A 20812-nucleotide genomic window follows, 5' to 3' on the forward strand; every position below is an offset into this window, starting at 1 on the left:
ATATATATATATATATATATATATATATATATATATATATATATATATATATATATATATTTTGGACCAACGGGATGTTTTGGGTTGGTTAGGTTAGTGATCCAAACAACCCGACTAGAGTTCACAATCCTCTATTTTTGGATTGAGTTGTCTGATTGTCTTTTTAATTATTTAATAAAAATCGTACTTATCTACCATATATGTTACATTAATAACTAAAATTTAATAAAATTCAAATATTTAACATTTAGAAGTTATAAGTTATCGCTGACATCAGTAACAAACGTATAATATTTTAAATATTTATAATAATAAGTAGGGTAGAGTTGGGTTGAGTTATAACTCTATTTTTGGGATGGTCGGGTTGACTCGACCAAAAACATGTCAACCTACGAAATACCCCGAGCTTTTGGTTTTAATTTTTTTTTAACTTAACTCAAACTAAAAAAAAAAATCTAACTCAACTGAATCTTTTGATTTGGGTTAGGTAGTTTAAGTAAGTCAAACCATCGAGTCATATGAACACTCCTATCTAGCATACAAGAAAATACAAGCTCAATCATGAAATCTATTAGTGATAACGTTTATCACTAATAATGTAACAACTCAAACCCACTGCTAGCAAATATTGTTTGCTTTGGCCCGTTATGTACCGTCATCAGTCTCACGATTTTAAAATACATCTACTAGGGAGAGATTTTACACCCCCTTATAAGGAATTCTTCGTTCCACTTTTCAACCAATGTGAGATCTCACAATCCACCCAACCCAGCGAGTGTTTGGCTCTGATTCCATTTGTAACAGCTCAAGCCCATCACGAGTAGATATTGTCCGCTTTTGCTCGTTACGTATAGCCATCAACCTCACGGTTTTAAAACACGTCTACTATGGAGAGTGTCTAGCCCTACTTCAACCAATGTCCCGCACTGTCTGGTGACTGACTCTAATACCTGTGAGATCCCATATTAGTTGGAGAGATGAACAAAACATTCCTTATAACGGAGTGGAAATCTTTCTATAGTAGACGTGTGTTAAAATCATGAGGTTGACGATGATACGTAACGGGCCAAAACAGACAATATCTACTACGGTATGCTTGAGCTGTTACAAATAAACTTCACCATACTAGTATATTTTTTATAAGAGTCTATTTACCGATGAACTTTAATAACAACTAAGATAAAGTATCTTCAATAGGCATCAATCACTCATTAATATACGTGGATGAGAGATAGAAACTTATGATGTATTATGTATATGGTTAGAAGTTATAATCAATGATGAATTATTATATATGATTTAAATTCATCTACGACCAGAGCTGTTCAATAAATTGACTTTAACCACAACCATATCGAAGTTATTATAAGTTTATCGATAATGTCTATACATGATAGAAGCTTTTCGTGAACTTAATATCAAAACTAAGATTTAGTCTATCTTTCGTGAACGAACGTCTATCAATAGTATCATAAACGTGACCATAAATTTTGCAAAAAAATTTTTTTTTTATTTTATTTGAAATAAAATAAAGGTATTTTAGACATGGGACCCACATATCTAGTTAACACGTGTAGAGTGGTGGATGGATATGGAGTTGCCAAAGAGGAGGCGGTGGATGAAGTGGGGACCAGAGAAGGGGAACAGATCATGTGGGGAAGTGGGCCCACTCTACACACTCCCAAGCTCCAACTTGGAGCTCAATAAGAGGAGCAAGGGTAAAATAGTCTTTTCATTAATATTTATTAAATTCATATATATATTAAAAATAAATTAAATTCCGGATGGAGACAGACATACGCACACGGAGACGCCTTTTGCCCTTTTTTCCCCCCCAAAAAAATTAAAAAAATTAAAAAAAAAAATCTATTTTGTTATTTTATTTATAAAATAATAATAATAAAGAGGTTTGGCTGACGTGGCATCAAAGTATTTGGAGCGTCCTACACGGCAACAGCTTTTTGTCGGACCCTGTTTACTGTGTCTTTGCCTTTTTTTTTTTATTTTTTTATATATATATTTATTTTTAATATATATTATTATATTATTTTTTAAAATTGTGTATGGTGTATAAATTATTATAGTAGTTCAAGTGTATTAGAATCGATCATGAATTCAAGGTTGGTTCGATAATAATTCCAATCTTGTTTATTTATTTTGCTAGTTAATCTTAAAAAAATAGTATCAGAGTCAGACTCCGGATGGTATGCGAGCAACGTCGTTGAACCCCAAAGGGGTGGGTTATGAGATTCCATATCGGGTTGAGAGGAGAACGAAACATTTCTTATAAGCGTGAGGTGTGAAAATCTCTATCTAGTAGACACATTTTAAAACAGCAAGGCTGATAACGATACGTAACAGAACAAAGCGGACAATATCTAGCGGTGGGCTTGGATTGCTACAAATAGTATCAGAGCTAGATATCGGGCAGTGTGCCAATGAGGACGTTAGGCCTTCAAAGAGGTGGATTGTGAGATCATACCTCAGTTAAAGAGACGAACAAAATATTCCTTATAATGTGATGTGTGGATGCCTCTTTCTAGTAGAAGAATATTAAAATTGTGAGCTAATGACAATACATAACGGGTCAAAACGAACAATATCTGCTAATGATTGGTTGAAGAGGAGAACGAAACATTTCTTACAAGGGTGAGGTGTGGAAATCTCTATCCAGTAGACGCATTTCAAAACAGTGAGGCTGACAACGATATGTAACAGGCCAAAGCGGACAATATCTATTAGCGGTGAGCTTCGACTATTACAATTAGTATCAGAGCTAGATACCGGGCGGTGTGCCAATGTGGACGTTAGACCTTCAAAGAGGTGGATTGTGAGATCTCACGTCAGTTAAAGAGAGGAACAAAACATTCCTTATAAGGTGATGTGTGGATGCCTCTGTCTAGTAGAAGAACATTAAAATCGTGAGCAAATGACAATACATAACGGGTCAAAACGAACAATATCTGCTGACCGTTGTGATGTTGTATATATATATAATTCCATGAATGTCTTAAAAATGTTTTTTTTATGGTATAGTGTATGCTTTTTTTTCCTCTTTCATGGAAGAAAGGGAAAAGCAAAATAAAGGTTCTTGGGACAAGAAAAGCAAGGCCAACCTGGTGAAAACGGCAACTCAATGTATATTATTTGTATTACAAATCCAATGGATTTGGCCTTTCAAAACTACAATAATACACCATTGTTATCTTCATTTCCCTTATTGGATTCATCAAAATCAATACCAACCTTTCAAAATATTAATATTTGTCTTGGTATTCTTCAAGAACCTCATCGATCACGAACTCGTGTGTAATGCATGCTTAATTCATTAGGTTTTTCCAATTGACGTAAACGAAACTCGCTGTTTAAGAAGTTGAGGAATTCTCAATTCTAGTTTCATCTCGAAAAATGTATCTCTTTTCGATTAAGACTAAGCATATTGTTCGACAATATCTTTTAATATGGCAAGAAATTATATTTGAATGTAATGTAGGTTAGACGTAAGCAATTAGAAGTGTGCATATAACCTGAGAACTCAACAAAAGTTGGGTTGGGTCGAGTTGGCTCATGGGTTAACGTTTTTTTGGCTCGATCAATCCGATCAACCCGAAGATAGGGTTACAAACCAACCCTACTATACTTTTAAGATTACTATGAAGATTAAAAATATTTTAAGTTTATTTAAAACAATGTCTTCCATTAGTTAGGAAAGTGAGAGATTCATAATATATACTTATTGGTACGAAGTTTTTTGGGTAGTTTCAAAGACAAAACTGTGAGGGGTCTTTATCTAAAGTGGATAATATCATATTATTGAGAAGATACGTGGAGATTTGTTACCCTTATCAACGTCACTAGAAGTATTCTTCTAAAAACTCTCGATTCCACACGTTGAATGTTTTTGGATTTTATACTTGATTAAAGAGTAATTCAAATGATACTTTTAAGTCAGTAAAGCAAACATCAAAGCAGATCGATTGTTCGATACTTGAATCTGCAATTGTTGAACTAAATAACTTTTGATTTTGAATCGAAAAAAATGAAACCCAAAATAATTTTATTGAGGTGTACTATTGGATCATTGAAAAGTAGATTATATTTCTCGACCCTACACGAACACATTTTTCTTTGAAACAAAGAACAAAAGTTCGGGATTCCCCACCACACATATCGCAAAAATGGACTCTTTCTCTTTAAAGTTGTGGCCTACCAATTAGCTACTTGGGCAATGTCCTTTGGGAAATGGAGTTGTGAATTTGAAGAGGTGAAGAGGGAAAGAAGGTCAAGTTCAAAGCTTAGATTCATGTGGATAAAGAGACCTGACATTGACCTACTAACTTGTAACTTTTTCTTTAGATTCTTCTCTTTCAATCTTTTTGATTGTTTTGTATTGAATTATGACCTTTTATTCTTCTTCTTGTTCTCCCTCGATTTTCATTATTTAGGAATGATCGAGAGAGAAAAAAAGAATGATCGAGAGAGAAAAAAAGAATTATCTTCTCTTCTATTTAATCATTGATATATGCTCAAAAGATACTAGTCGATCAATTAGTGGTGTAATGGCCCACTTCCACCGCTAGCAAATATTGCTTCTTTGGGCTTGCCCGACAATTAGTGGTGTAATGGTCCACTTCCACCGCTAGCAGATATTGTCTTCTTTGGGCTTCCCCTCAAAGCTTTAAAACGCGTAGAGGAAGGTTTCTACACCCTTATAAATGGTGGTTTGTTATCCTCCCCAAACGCATCTGCTAGGGGAAGGTTTTCCACACCCTTATAAATGGTGGTTTGTTCTCCTCCCCAAATGCATCTGCCATAAATGGTGGTTTGTTATCCTCCCCAAACGCGTCTGCTAGGGGAAGGTTTTCCACACCCTTATAAATGGTGGTTTGTTCTCCGTTCTCCTCCCCAAACACGTCTACTATAAATGGTGGTTTGTTATCCTCCCCAAACACGTCTGCTATAAATGGTTGTTTGCTATCCTCCCCAAACGCGTCTGCTAAGGGAAGGTTTTCCGCACCCTTATAAATGGTGGTTTGTTCTCCTCCCCAAACGCATTTGCTAGGGGAAGGTTTCCACACCCTTATAAATGGTAGTTTTTTCCACACCCTTGTAACCCTCGTAAATGGTGGTTTGTTCTCCTCCCCAACCAATGTGGGACATCACAATCCACACCCCTTCGGGGCCCATCGTCCTCGCTGGCACTCTTTCATTCCTCCAATCGATGTGGGACTACCCCCAAATCCACCCCCCTTTGGGGCCAGCGTCCTTACTGGCACATCGCCTCGTGTCTACCCCCCTTCGGGGAACAGCGAGATGGCTGGCACATCGTCTGAAACCTAGTTCTGATATCATTTGTAACAACTCAAGCCCACCGTTAGCAGATAATGTCTTCTTTGGGCTTTCCCTTTCGAGATTTTCCTCAAGACTTTAAAATGCGTCTGCTAGGGGAAGGTTTCCACACCCTTATAAATGGTGGTTTTTTCTCCTCCCCAACCAATGTGAGACATCACAAGTGGCATCCTTAGATGTGAATTGGAGACATTCGGTATGTTAGACTGACGTGATAACTAACTACACAACAACACCAAATGATACACAAGTACTGTTTCATACGAAGATAGAATATAATAAAGACGGTAAGATTGCTACTACAAGAGTACAAAGCGACGATGGAGTAAAAAGAAAGATGAAATTAGGGTTTTAAACCTTAGTTTCGTGGTCATCAATAAATAAAGGATTGAAAATAAGGATACGTCTTGAATTTAAATTAACATTATTTATTAATTTGAAGCAATGTCATCCACAAAAGTTCATTCAAATGGTCTAAACCCTTGTCGGGCAGTGATCAAACTTGTTCGATTTCGTAGATTTCATATCAAAATGAAGTGGGTAATCCCATTTGAAGTCGATCGATTCCTAGAATTGAATGAAAGAAAGACGAGCAATATGAACGGTTTTTAACGAAATGCTCATTGAGAAGGCTGACAATGCTTATGTGGGTCAACATCGACTGATCTAATAGCTACACAACCCACGAGCATGACTGTAGAGGAAGAAGAAAAACGTCATTACTCTTTTAGAACATGTTGAACATAACTATTTGTGGGAAACACTCTATTCTTTATTGAAATCAATTAAAAAGAAATTAAAAGACACTTTGTAAAAACTACTAAATTATGTCCTCTACTGTGCTTGAGACTGGTTAGGACTTCTTGGGATGAAAATCTTAGTAGGGTGGACTAAATTATGTCCTCTACTGTGCTTGAGACTGGTTAGGACTTCTTGGAATGAAAATCTTAGTAGGGTGGATGAGTACTTATAAGAGAGGCTAGATAAATTCGCTCCTAAAATATCTAAATCATTTTCCTCAAATACACTTGCACCTTTATTACTAAAATGTCTAAATTATTTTTTAAAAATATATAGATAATGGGCTCATCCAATTATTGGGCTTGACCCCGTTGGGCTAATGATGATATTTTAACAAAACACATGTGAAAAATAGAGATGGATCGTATGAGAATAAATGTAAAAAAAAAAATCGTGAGAGGAAGGGGAAAGAATTGTCGAATCTCATTGTCACTTGTTGATGAAAGCCTATTGTGAAAACAATTGCAAGCACTATCGTACTTAGAATCGATGACTGAAACCTCTTTAGGATGAGATTGTGATATAGTTTGTATGGGAAAGGAGAAAGAGAAATTTGTGAAATCTGCACTCTGGTTGAAGATGAACATTATCTCCTTGTCGAACATATTTGTTAATATGACATGAACTGCTACACGTTAACTCAAATGCGTGATTGCTTGTGTTATCTTTCCTTGATTGAGTATAGGAAAAAACAATGAGGTGAGACTAGAGCGCTTGAGACTAAGTAGGCTATACAAAGACCTAGAATAGGATACCTCTAGGATATTGCGCATTCAGGTCTGCAAAAGGATGACCAGCAGACCCAGACCCCAGTAGTCGAGACAACGACAGGTTTGAGAAACCTTGCGCGAGAATTCTAGAGATGAATGAATCCAAATCTAAGCCACCAAGATCTGCACTAGAAAGACCTAGTAGGATACCATGGTGACTGTAGACAATCGAGGTAGCTCACCAGACTTGAGCAGTGTGGATAGTATCCAGAAGCTCCATTTCCCTCTCTGCTCCGATACCAAGATCGTTGAACTAGGCAGAGCCAGATGGGGTATTGTAATTTGTGTCTCGACCTAGTGGTGATAGCTAAATGGTCTCCTGAACAGGACCACTGAGCTGTAAAAACCTATCCTTGAGCGGGGAAGCGTGGGACCATGTAAGATGACTAGTAGCTGAATAACACACAAAGATCACAACCGATCGATTTTAGTAGTAGCATGGTCTGGTGGGCGGGTTGTCAGCTAACTTCCACGAATGATGATCAGAGAGTGATACTATTCAGTTGTAGACATACTGTCCCCTTAATTTTATTCATGAGGTCGCGCCTTATCCCAAGACACTAATCATAAAGTGCATAAGATGAGCAAACACCTAAGGTATAGAAAAGAGAGTTGAAGCTTAGTTTATACTCCCTAGAACCTCGAGACAAGGCTGTGGATACCTACTAAGATAAGGATGTGAAAAGAGCCTACAAATAGGTTGCTTTCTCGTCATTCTTATACTCATCCCTTTCTACTCTTCTTTTTCAGGTGAGTGATGCCATCGATCAAGGCGGGAGAGCGTTCGAGAGTCCTAAAGCTACATAGGAGTATCTCGAGCCGTCTAGGAGTCTGTACATGTCATGCATAGTTACTTCGTACATTTCGTACCCCACAAACTTCTTTAATGAAATTCATATACTACTTGAACAATTTGTTTCGATTGAAATTTTTGTTATTAATTGCTAAAATTTTTCAGCAATATCTTCTTGCTAATCTCATTTTACATGCTTTCAAGCTCCGTCTCGATTTTGAGTTTCAAATTTTGGAGTGTGACACTTATTAATTCGAATTTGACATACATTAAAAACAGTTTCGACATAGATTCAGAAAACAACATTCTCTAACCCAATTTCTTTATTTTGTTGACATAATGAACATTGGGTTAATACTTAAGAAGGGTTTCAATTCTTGTTTGAAATGGAGTTTGTGAGTGCATATCCACCGTCATAACCTCCTTCTTCTCCACTTCCTTTGCTATTATCATGTTCTCCTCCGTGAGCTCCTCCACTGCCGTAAGCTCCGCCGGCCCCAATTCCAGAGCCACCAGCATGGCCTCCGTAACCACCGCCGGCGCCAATGCCAGAACCACCAGCATGGCTTCCTACTCCGTCTCCCCTTCCATACCCACCATCGACTCCTCCACCATTTCCATATCCATGGGAATCTCCATACCCATTTCCATTTCCATTTCCATTTCCATTTCTACTTCCATAGCCGATATCATGATCTCTTCCTTGCCCATACCCACCATTGCCTCCATTTTCATAACCTCCACTTCGCCCACCACCGTAACCAACACCATGATCTTCTCCACCTCCATATCTACTCCCACTTCCATATCCTGCTCCTCCTACGCCGGAGCTAACCCCTCCTCCGTATGCATTTCCTCCACCGTTACCATATCCCGAACCCCTTACTCCACCACTTCCATAGCCTGAACCTCCGAGAGCAGAGCTTCTGTCTCCATATCCTCCACCCGATCTTCCACCATATGCATTATCATAGGATTCGTCACGATGCCCCGAATCGTACCCTTCTCTAGGGTTAGGGCGATCGTAACCATAGTGACGTGTTCGGGGATCATAATCAAGAAGGGTTCGGGCAGCGGAAGCTAAACCCAGCCCTACAAGGAGAAGAAAGCTAAGGCACAAGACTCTAGTGATAGCCATGGAGAGAATTTGAGGTGCCTAGAATGAATCCATTGGTCATCTTATATAGGAAATGGTGGAGGGTTCATCATCTTCTCATGGGTGTGCTTAATGGTATTTTGGGCGCCACATGGAGAAAAAAAAGAAGATAATTTGGATATACACGTCCACAAATGTCCATGAAGCAAGCACTATAATGTGCCTTTTCTCATATTTGGCTCACAAGTTGCATTTGAACTAAATTATATGAATATTTAAGTAACGCTTTGATCTCATCTTCCATTAACACGATCTTGCAAGATTTGATAAGATTAAGAAAAAGAGCAAAGAAACATGATAATTTATTTGGTTTTAGGAAGATATTTGTATGATTAAATTCACAATGGCTATAAAAATCCACTACATAAAGAGCATATATTTAATTAGGGTTCTTTTTCCCTTTTTTTACTTGAGCCGCCATGAGATTTGAGACATGAAATGGGTTATGAAACGACATTGCATTAAGATAATATCTTTTACATATCATTAATGCATGTTTCCCTAATTCCCACTTGAACAAATACATTAAATAATCTCTCATTTGGAGTACAATAATGGTGGAATAAATCATCACATTTTAAGGATATTAAATCTCATCATGTTTGCATTAAAAAGAAAATAATAAAAAAAATCTCATAGAGCATAAGATATTGAGAGTGATTTACTTTGTCCATTATAGATTAAATTTTAGAATCTGAACGCTCTCAAGTAATCTTTTTCTTCTATGGTAAAAATGATCTAAAACAAATTAGAATAGTGGAAAGATGAGATACGGGATAAGTTGAATCATGGGTGTCTAGTTCAAATGAACCAACCATGTCATCATCGTCTACCATACAAAATGGTTAGAGTTGCACGTTTCGACCTACGAGAGATTAAAAGTGAGATTCGTCCAAACATTCTATGTCTTGTCTTGAGGTTTCTTCATAAAACTTGTAGACATTGATATTTACAAAGCTAAGGGTATAAGTTTCATATGTTGTAATTTGACTTTAGGTATTTTAAGCTTAGATTCTACCGCTATATGAACTTCTAGGAGGCCTCGAAATCTTGAGTCATTCTCTTGCGTGTCACAAACTCAATCAAAGTCAGATAGTTGTTCACATTTTCTAGCGTCGCAGATTTACTAGACTAGCTCATTGGGATTAATTTGATTCTCAGAGCACTAGGGTCTAGTCCTCTAGTCATTGCTAATGATCTTGGGGTGCTCGGTCTACTAGAGGTGTCTTGACCTAGGTTAATCGTCAAACTGCGTCTTATTCTTAACTCAATACATTCATGCATGCTCAAATAAGGAGATAACTCAATTAAGCATTGGATTACAAATCTCATTCTCAAAGTGTACATGCATGCTTAATAGGAAGATAACTCAATCCATCACTTGGAGTACATATCTCATTCTCAAAACATACATGTTAGCTCAATAGTGAGATAATTCAATCAATCACATTGAATACAGATTTCAATCTTAGTATAGAGTAACTAATACAACAAAAGCATCTCACACAATATACAAATTAGAAATCTCATTTTAAAGACATTTCAAATATTTGTGTGTATCATATATAGCATACTTAAAATCTTAGCTCAATTTTATACCCTAGACATGCATTTTTTTTCTATGTATGGTAGATCATATTTGCATGCTATCACATTCTAGCGATTCATATAAGTATTGCTCAAGAAAATTCAAATAGCTACTTACTTAGTCGTGCATGCCTTACTCACTCTTGTTTCCCGCTTGCTCAGTGCTCCACAATTTCAGAATTTCACTAGCGGACCCTAATTCAAGTTATAATAAGTTTATTATTCAAAATGAATTGAAAACAGTCAAATAAAGGTCGAATCAAATGGGCAAAACTAAACAGTCAAATAAAGGTCGAATCAAATGGGCAAAACTAACCCTTCAGAGGCATCACATGCGATTGGAAAAACTCTTACATGAAGGTTTCATGCAGGAGCGGGTCCAAATGCACAGTCCTTGATATTCTTTTTTTTGAATCCTAGCATACGTATCCCAAACGAATTTATAGATATCTTATAAAAACAAGACGCATGTCCCACTCATTGTGTGCTCATCTACACTTCGAGACTAGTCGGAGGCAACACACTAGGTTTTTCCCTCATTTTTCTATCTGCGACATGTGGCCTCCCCGAAACATGCATACGTTCGCATATTAGCCTCAACCGTAAGGAAAAGGTCATCTTGGGTAACTCCTCCATATCTAAGGGAGAAGCTGTTGTTTTCTTTCAATCTTTTGGTTGTCTAAATTTAATCCTTTGTTACGATAAAAGAAAATCTCATCCTTAGTTAATATATCATATAGTTTCTTTTCACCAATACATACTAGAGCTCAAAGTTTAAATGAGAATGAGACTTCTCATATCAATTTTAAAGACTTCTAAATTAAAGTCTTTGAATCATAACTTCCCTAGTCAAGAAATATTATTGTGTTTGGAGTCTTATTATTCTACTTCCCCGTCAAATCTAAGTGTATTTGAAGTTTCTTATAAAATGATCTTTGATTTAAAACAAACATTTTACCTACTCAAACATCTTCAACTGGTTGGATATGACCCATGACCGAAATATCTCGAAACAAATAAAAAAACTAAAAAGAACAACTTGAGGGAGAGATCTTTTGAAACAAAGAAACCTTAACCACTTAGCTTTTCAATTCTGTTTGTTGTAGTAAAGAGCATACATTTCACCACGAGTATTTATGGTGCAACTAGTTTCCTAAACTTTCTCTCAAGTTAAAACCACTAGCAATACTTCTAAATAAATGACAACTATTTTGTAAACTTATTCAACTTAATAACTATTTTTACCAAGTCAAGATTAATGACTCACATTCTTCTGCTTAAGCTTGACTTTACTTGAGATTCTTGACTTCAATAACTCCTACTTGCAAAACTTAACCTTTGGTAGGGTCTTGGTGAGAATATTTGCATGTTGGTATGTAGTGTCATGATTGGTCACTCATCTATTCTTCATGAGAAGTTTTAATTCCACACCATACAATTCTGCTTCTCTCTTATGTGCAGTGGGAATTCTTCATCTTATAGAGTACTCCTTTGTCTTTCAACCTTCTTTTTATACATGCCTCTAGCCTTCTTTAATTGAAAGGACAAGTTTGATGTCTCTTTTTTTTACGCTTTGGTGGCCTTTTTCTAGGCCTACGTGGTTAGGTTGTTCTTCGCTGATTGTAGTAGCCTCTGGTTTCTTCTTGGCTATGTTCTTCGGTTTCTTTTTCTCTTGACCCATTGGTTTCTTCTTGACCCATTGGTTTCTTCTTCACTTTCTTGTTGTCAACGCCAATGAATAATTTTGGAAGATGTTGATGGTCTTTCAATAGTATCTTATACAGACAGTTTCGCAACCGTCTCACTTTCATCAACAGAGCTTCGTTTCTGTTGTATATCTTGAGGAACGAGTCGACTATCTCCACTCTAATAATATCTTGAGGAATGTTTATGTTGTCAATTGACCAAGGCTAATAATATAGCTCTTTAACTTGGGATGTAATACACCTTAGTTAATAGACATTGATCGTCATTCTTACACTGGAACAAGATAAACCCTTTGTCTTGGATCGGTACAGATCATTCGCAAAACTTCACGTTTTCAGTGAACTTCTCATCAAGCTCCTTGAACTTTGCTCGATCTCCAGTCATGTGGTTCCTCGCTCCATTGTCTAGGTACTACATGCTGGACTCCACTTGATCATCTCCATCTATGAAGGGGTTCACGTAATCTTCTCTTCATTGAGCACCAACAGGTTGAGTATATTCTCGGCCAACATCAATGTGGGTTCTTCATCATCCGTGAACATGAGGTTTGCCTCCTCATCACGCCATTGTTGTGGCACTCTACCACATAATGCCCGTATTTTCCACAAGAGTAACACTTGATCATACTCTTGTCCTTCTGAGGCTTGGCATTGTCATGAATTTGTGAGGTATTGTCACGACCTCCTCTACCACCACGTCTACGGTTATGTCCGCAACCATGTCCATGACCTATGTTTTTCTTGTTATGGCTCCACCGTCTCCTCGTACGTGAAAAAGAAGAGTCATTGCATCTTTCATTTTCGTCTGTGCGAGCCACTTCTCATGTGTGAGTAAGAGGTATTTCTCCTCCTCTTTGTCTCCGTAGCCACGAAGTCTCTCTTCATGGACCTTAAGACGGTCAACGACCTTCTCAACCGACATGCTCTTGAGGTCTCCAAACTGCTCGATGGAGGCAACAATCTGCATGAATCTTGGGGAAACTGCTTGAAGGAACTTCTTGACGACGGAGATCTCCTCCACCACGTCGCGTAATGAATAGATGCCGCTGACGATTGTCCTCAACTTCATGGAAAATCCGTCTATTGACTCACTGTCCTTCATGCGGGTAGCCTCGAACTCACTCTTCAAGGTCTCCACCTTTGCTTCCTTGACATGTTTCACACCCAAATGCATTGTTTGCAGTGCCTCCTATGCTGCCTTTGCCGAGTCCTTCTCTGCTAATGAGAAGTACGTCCTGCGAGACTGCTTGGTAGATGGTGGCAAGAGTCATCCTATTGTTACGCTCCTCAACGTCACCATGCTCGATGATATCCCACACGCCTTGTGTCTGTAAGTTAACACGCATCTTTATCGACCATGTTACGTAGTTACTCTTCGTGTATAATAGGTTTTGGAGCATTACACTCCCCTCCCTTCCACTCCTTATAGTTTTCACTTCTCCTTCGGTGACTTTGTAAGGTGACGAAATTTGTTTCGACATCTTGGTTCTGATACTAAATTTTGGATATGACCCACAATCGAAATATGTCTAAACAAATAAAAAAGCAACGAGAACAACTTAAGGGGAGAGATCTTTTGAAACAAAGAAACTTTAAACACTTAGCTTTTCAATCCTCTCTGTTGTTGTTGTCAAGAGCATACGTCTCACGAGTATTTACATTGGAGAAATCACAACTAGTTTCTTAAACTTTTTCTTGAAGTTAAAATCACTAACCACTCCTAAATAAACCACAAAATTTTCTTAAACTTTTTCAAGTTAACAACTATTTTTAATAGAAAATAAGTATGGTTGAATCAATTTGCTTCATACCAATGTAATCCAAATTTTGTTTTATCATTCAACAGTTGATTCGAATTTAACATTCATTGAAAGTGGTTTGGACATCGATATAGAAAACAACATTCTCTAACCCAATTTCTTTATTTTGTTAACATAATGAATATTGGGTTCATTACTTAAGAAGGGTTTCAATTCTTGTTTGAAATGGAGTTTGTGAGTGCATATCCACCGTCATAACCTCCTTCTTCTCCACTTCCTTTGCTATTATCATGTTCTCCTCCATGACCTCCTCCACTGCCGTAAGCTCCGCCGGCCCCAATTCCAGAACCACCAGCATGGCCTCCGTAACCACCGCCGGCGCCAATGCCAGAACCACCAGCATGGCCTCCTACTCCGTCTCCCCTTCCATACCCACCGTCGACTCCTCCACCATTTCCATATCCATGGGAATCTCCATACCCATTTCCATTTCCATTTCCATTTCCATTTCTACTTCCATAGCCGATATCATGATCTCTTCCTTGCCCATACCCACCATTGCCTCCATTTTCATAACCTCCACTTCGCCCACCAGCGTAACCAACACCATGATCTTCTCCACCTCCATATCTACTCCCACTTCCATATCCTGCTCCTCCTACGCCGGAGCTAACCCCTCCTCCGTATGCATTTCCTCCACCGTTACCATATCCCGAACCCCTTACTCCACCACTTCCATAGCCTGAACCTCCGAGAGCAGAGCTTCCGTCTCCATATCCTCCACCCGATCTTCCACCATATGCATTATCATAGGATTCGTCACGATGCCCCGAATCGTACCCTTCTCTAGGGTTAGGGCGATCGTAACCATAGTGACGTGTTCGGGGATCATAATCAAGAAGGGTTCGGGCAGCGGAAGCTAAACCCAGCCCTACAAGGAGAAGAAAGCTAAGGCACAAGACTCTAGTGATAGCCATGGAGAGAATTTGAGGATGCCTAGAATGAATCCATTGGTCATCTTATATAGGAAATGGTGGAGGGTTCATCATCTTCTCATGGGTGTGCTTACTGGTAAAGAGGGCGCCACATGGGGAAATAAAAAACAATTTGGATATGTATCTCCACAAATGTCGATGAAGCAAGCACTATAGTGTGCCTTTTCTCCTATTTGGCTCACACATTAGATTTGAAGTAAATCATATGAATATTCACATAAGGCTTTGATGTCATCTTTCATTTGAAAGATCTTGCAAGATTTAGTAAGATTTAGAGAAAGAGCAAAGATAAACTTAAAAGTAATATCTATGGTTCACTACTTACTTTAGTTTTATCATTTCTTCTTGCTTCGCATTAGTTAAGGTTGATAATTTATTTAGTTTTAGGAAGATATTTGTATGATTAAATTCACAATGGCTATAAAAATCCACTACATAAAGAACATTTATTTAATTAGGCTCTTTTTCTTTTTTGCTACTTGAGCCGCCATGAGATTTAAGACATGAAATGGGTTATGAAACGATATTCCATTACTATAATATCTTTTACATATCATTTATGCATGTTTCCCTAATTCCCACTTGAACAAACTACATTAAATAATCTCTCATTGGGAGTACTATAATGGTGGAATAAATCATCACATTTTAAGGATATTAAATCTCATTTGCATTAAAAAAAAAAATAATAAAAAAATATCATAGTATTTAAGATATTAAGAGTAAGATATTAAGAGTGATGTACTTTGTCATTATAGATAAAATTTTAGAATCTTAATGCTCCCAAATAATCATTTTCTTCCATGGTAAAAATGATCTAAAAAAAAACTACAATAGTGGAAAGATTTGATACAGGATAAATTGAATCATGGGTGTCTAGTTCAACTGAACCAACCATGACATCATCTTCTACCATAGAAAAGGGTTAGAGTTGCACGTTTCGACCTACGAGAAACTAAAAGTGAGAGTCGTCCAAACATTCTACGTCTTATCTTGAGATTTCTTCGTCAAACTTGTAGACATGATATTTACAAAGCTAAGGTATGAGTTTCATGTATTGTAATTAGGCTTAAGGTATTTTAGGCTTAGGTTCTACACCTATATAAATTTTTAGGAGGCCTTGAAATCTTGAGTCATTCTCTTGCTTGTCACAAACTCAATCGAAGTTAGATAGTTGTTCACATTTTCTAGCGTTGCAGATTTACTAGATTAGCTGATTGGGGTTAATCTGGTTCTCAGAGCACTAGGGTCTAGACCTCTGATCATTGCTAATGATCTTGGGGTGCTCGGTCTACTAGAGGTATCTTGACCTAGGTTAATCGTCAAACTGTCATAACTATAGCATCTTATTCTTAACTCAATACATTCATGCATGCTCAAATAAGGAGATAACTCAATTAAGCATATAACTCAATTAAGCATTAGAGTACAAATCACATTCTCAAAGTGTACATACATGCTTAACAGGAAGATAACTAAATCCATCACTTGGAGTACATATCTCATTCTCAAAACATACCTGTTAACTCAATAAGGAGATAATTCAATCAATCACCTTGAGTACAAATTTCAATCTCATTATAGAGTAACTAATCGAACGAAAACATCTCACACAATATACAAATTAAAAATCTCATTCTTAAGACATTTCAAATATTTGTGGGTATCATTTATAGCCTACTTAAAATTTTAACTCAATTCTATACCCTAAACATGCATTTTTAGTGCTATCACATTCCAGCGATTCATATAAGTACTGCTCAAGAAAATTCAAATGGCTACTTACTTAGTCGTGCATGCCTTACTCACTCTCGTTTCCTGCTTGCCCGGTGCTCCACAATTTCACAATTTCACTAGCGGACCCTAATTCAAGTTATAATAAGTTTATTATTCAAAATGATCCGAAAACAGTCAAATGAAGGTCGAATCAAATGGGCAAAATTAACCCTTCAGGGGCATCACATGCGATTGAAAAAACTCTTACACGAAGGTTTCATGCTCACCTGCTAGGAGCGGGTCCAAATGCATAGTCCTTGATATTCTTTTTTTCGAATCCTAGCATACGTATCTCAAACGAATTTATAGATATCTTATAAGAACAAGACACATGTCCCATTCACTGTGCGCTCGTCCACACTCTGAGACTAGTCGGAGGCAACACACAAGGTTTTCCCCTCGTTTTTCTATGTGCGACATGTGGCCTCCCCCAAACATGCCTACGTTCGCCTATTAGCCCCAATCATAATTAAAAGGTCATCTTGGGTAACTCCTCCATGTCCAAGGGAGAAGCTCATTGTTGCTTTCTTTCAATCTTTTGGTTGTCTAAACTTAATCCTTTGTTACGATAAAAGAAAATCTCATACTTAGTTAATATATCATATAGTTTCTTTTCACCAATACATACTAGAGCTCAAAGTCTAAATTTTGAATCAGATTTCTCATATCAATTTTAAAGACTTCTAAATTAAAGTCTTTGAATCATAATTTCCTAGTCAAGAAATATTATTGGGTTTGGAGTATTATTATTTTACTTCTCAGTCAAATCTAAGTATATTTCAAGTTTCTTATAAAATGTTCTTTGAAAATGATCTTTGATTCTAAACAAACATTTTACCTACTCAAATACCTTCAACCCGTTGAATATGGCCTACGATTGAAATGTCAAAATAAATAAAAAACTAAAAAAGAAAAACTTGAGGGGAGAGATATTTTGAAACAATGAAACGTGAATCACTTAGTTTTTTAATTCTTTGTGTGGTTGTAAATAGCATACATCTCATCAATATTTACAGTTAAGAAAGAACAACTAGTTTCCTAAACTCTCCCCTAAGTTAAAACCACTCTCAATTGACTAACTATTTTCTAAACTTATTCAACTTAATAACTATTTTTACAAAGTCAAGATTAATCACTCACATTCTCCCCCGTAAGCTTGACTTTACTTGAGATTTTTTACTTTGAATAACTCCGGCATGTTTGCAAACTTAATCTTTGCTAGGGTCTTGGTGAGAATATTTGCATGTTGTTCTATAGTTTCAACGTTGCTTGGTCCCTGATCAACTCCTTATTCTTCATAAGAAATTTTAATTCTACAACATACAATTTCTTCCGTTCTCTCTTATGTGTAGGGACTTCTTCGTTTTGTAGGATACTCCTTTGTCTTTCAACCTTATTTTTATACATGTCTCTAGCCTTCTTTGGTTGAGAGGACAAGTTTGATGTCCCATTTTTCTTACGCCTTGGTGGCCTTTCTCTAGGCCTACATGGCTAGGTTGTTCTTTACTGATTGTAGTAGCCTCTGGTTTCTTCTTGGCTATGTTTTTCGATTCCTTTTTCTCCTGACCCATTGGTTTCTTCTTCACTTTCTTTTTGTCAACGCCAATGGATACTTTTGGAAGATGTTGATGGTCTTTCAATAGTATCTTATACAGGCAGTTTTGCAACCGTTGTACCTTCATCAACACCGTTTTTGTTGTATATCTCGAGGAACGAGTCGACTATCTTCACTCTAATAATATTTTTGAGGAACGTTTCTGTTGTCAATGACCAAGGCTAATAATATTGCTCTTCAACTCGGGATGTAATACACCTTAGTTAATAGACATTGATGGTCGTTCTTACACTGGAACAAGATAGACCCTTTGTCTTGGACCGGTACAATTGATCCTTCGCAAAACTTCACGTTTCCACTGGAACAAGATAGACCCTTTGTCTTGGACCGGTACAATTGATCCTTCGCAAAACTTCACGTTTCCAGTGAACTTCTGATCAAGCTCCTTGAACTTTGCTCAATCTCCGGTCATGTGGTTGCTCGCTCCATTGTCTAGGTACCACATGCTGGTCTCCACTTAGTCTTCTCCATCTATGAAGGGGTTCGCATAATCCATTGTCTAGGTACCACATGCTGGTCTCCACTTAGTCTTCTCCATCTATGAAGGGGTTCGCATAACCTTCTTTATTGAGCACCAACAGGTTGAGTATATTCTCGGTCAACATCAATGTGGGCTCTTCATCATCCGTGATCATGAGGTTTGCCTCCTCATCGCGCTCATTGTTGTGGCATTCTACCGCATAATGTTCGTATTTTCCACAAGAGTAACACTTGATCATACTCTTGTCCTTCCGGGACTTGACATTGTCATGAATTTGTGAGGTATTGTCACGACCAACTCTACCACCATGTCTCCTTCCGGGACTTGACATTGTCATGAATTTGTGAGGTATTGTCACGACCAACTCTACCACCATGTCTACTGTCATGTCTGCAACCACGTCCACGACCTATGTTTTTCTTGTTATGGCTCCCACGTCCCCTCGTACGTGAAAAAGAAGAATCATTGTATCTTTCTTTCTCGTCTGTGCGAGCCACTCCTCATGTGTGAGTAAGAGGTATTTCTCCTCCTCTTGTCTTTGTAGCCACGAAGTCTTTCCGCATGGACCTTAAGATGGCCAATGACCTTCTCAACTGATATGTTCTTGAGGTCACCGAATTGCTCGATGGAGGCAAAAATCTGCATGAATCTTGGGGGAACTGCTTGAAGGAACTTTTTGATGACGGAGATCTCCTCCACCACGTTGCGTAATGAACGGATGCCGCTGACGATCGTCGTCAACTTCATGAAAAATCCGTCTATTGACTAACTGTCCTTCATGCAGGTAGCCTCGAACTCACTCTTCAAGGTTTGCACCTTTGCTTCCTTGACACGTTTCACACCCACATGCATTGTTTGCAGTGCCTCCCACGCTGTCTTTGCCGAGTCCTTCTCTGCCAACATGAGAAGTACGTCCTCCAAGACTACTTGATAGATGGTGGCAAGAGTCATCTTGTCGTTACGCTCCTTAACGTCAACATTCTCGACGATATCCCATAAGCCTTGTGCCTGTAAGTCAACACCCAATTTTATCGACCATGTTATGTAGTTACTCTTCGTGTGTCATAGGTTTTGGAGTGTTACACTCCCCTCCCTTCCGCTCCTTATTGTTTTCACTTCTCCTCCGGTGACTTTGTAAGGTGACAAAATTTTTTCGGCATCTTGACTCTGATACCAAATGTTGGATATGAGCATCGATCGAAATAGGTTGAAACAAATAAAAAATAAAAAAGAACAACTTAAGGGGAGAGATCTTTTGAAACAAAGAAACGTTAAACACTTAGCTTTTCAATCTCTTAGTTATTGTTGTAAAGAGCATACATGTCATGAGTATTATTTATAGGGAGAAATCACAACTAGTTTCCTAAATTTTTTTTTTTTTGAGGTTAAAACACTAATCACTCCTAAACTTGTTCACATTAATAACTATTTTTAGTAAGCTTAAGGACTCATACAACCTAATACTTCCCTTTAAAATTAACCTTAGATTTTGAGTTGCGCTGATAAACAAATCGATATAGGGTGAAAATTGTTGGAAAGAGGGATAGTGAAAGAGATAGGAATAGATAGGAATAGATGAAAGCTACAGTGCTTTATTATTGTCTACGGACTCAATACCTGGAGGCTTACACAATTCCAGTATTTATAGCTTATACACTGGACCAAAAATAGTAAATCATCAAAATCTAGAAAGAATTTAAATCTCCTAACAATCTCCTAAAAATCTCATAGTTTGAATATTTGAATCATATCTCTACTACTCTGAATCATATCTTCATTTTGAATCATATATTCATTTTGAATCATATCTTCATTTTGAATCATATCTCAACACTCCCCCATGATTCAAAGTTGTAGACGTAAGTACAGAGCTTTTCTTCTGACAAGGCCTTCGTAAGTATGTCTGCTTTAACCCGTACAATGTCTGTCTCAGCTTGTATACCTTTGTTTCTTTGTCTTCCTTTATGAATCCCTCTGGCGGTGTTACATAAACTTCTTCTTGTAAATCTCCATAGAACTTTTC

The 20812-nt window shown here is 37.6% G+C and overlaps 2 protein-coding genes across 2 annotated transcripts in view; both read right to left on the minus strand.

The window, feature by feature from the left end:
- Window positions 1-8083: 8083 nt before the first annotated feature.
- On the minus strand, window positions 8084-8851 carry LOC111430998 (glycine-rich cell wall structural protein 1.8-like). The gene has a single exon (XM_023067488.1). The coding sequence runs from the start codon at window positions 8849-8851 to the stop codon at window positions 8084-8086; it is 768 nt and encodes a 255-aa protein (XP_022923256.1).
- A 5157-nt stretch (window positions 8852-14008) lies between these two features.
- LOC111431185 (glycine-rich cell wall structural protein 1.8-like) overlaps window positions 14009-20812 on the minus strand; it is a 14162-nt gene continuing 7358 nt past the window's right edge. The window contains exon 2 of the mRNA XM_023067743.1: window positions 14009-14302. Coding sequence (XP_022923511.1) covers window positions 14132-14302 — 171 coding nt within the window. The 3' untranslated portion in view covers window positions 14009-14131. The remainder of the gene's footprint in view (window positions 14303-20812) is intronic.

This window comes from Cucurbita moschata, unplaced genomic scaffold, assembly GCF_002738365.1.
Source record: "Cucurbita moschata cultivar Rifu unplaced genomic scaffold, Cmos_1.0 Cmo_Scf00035, whole genome shotgun sequence".
Taxonomy (NCBI): domain Eukaryota; kingdom Viridiplantae; phylum Streptophyta; class Magnoliopsida; order Cucurbitales; family Cucurbitaceae; genus Cucurbita; species Cucurbita moschata.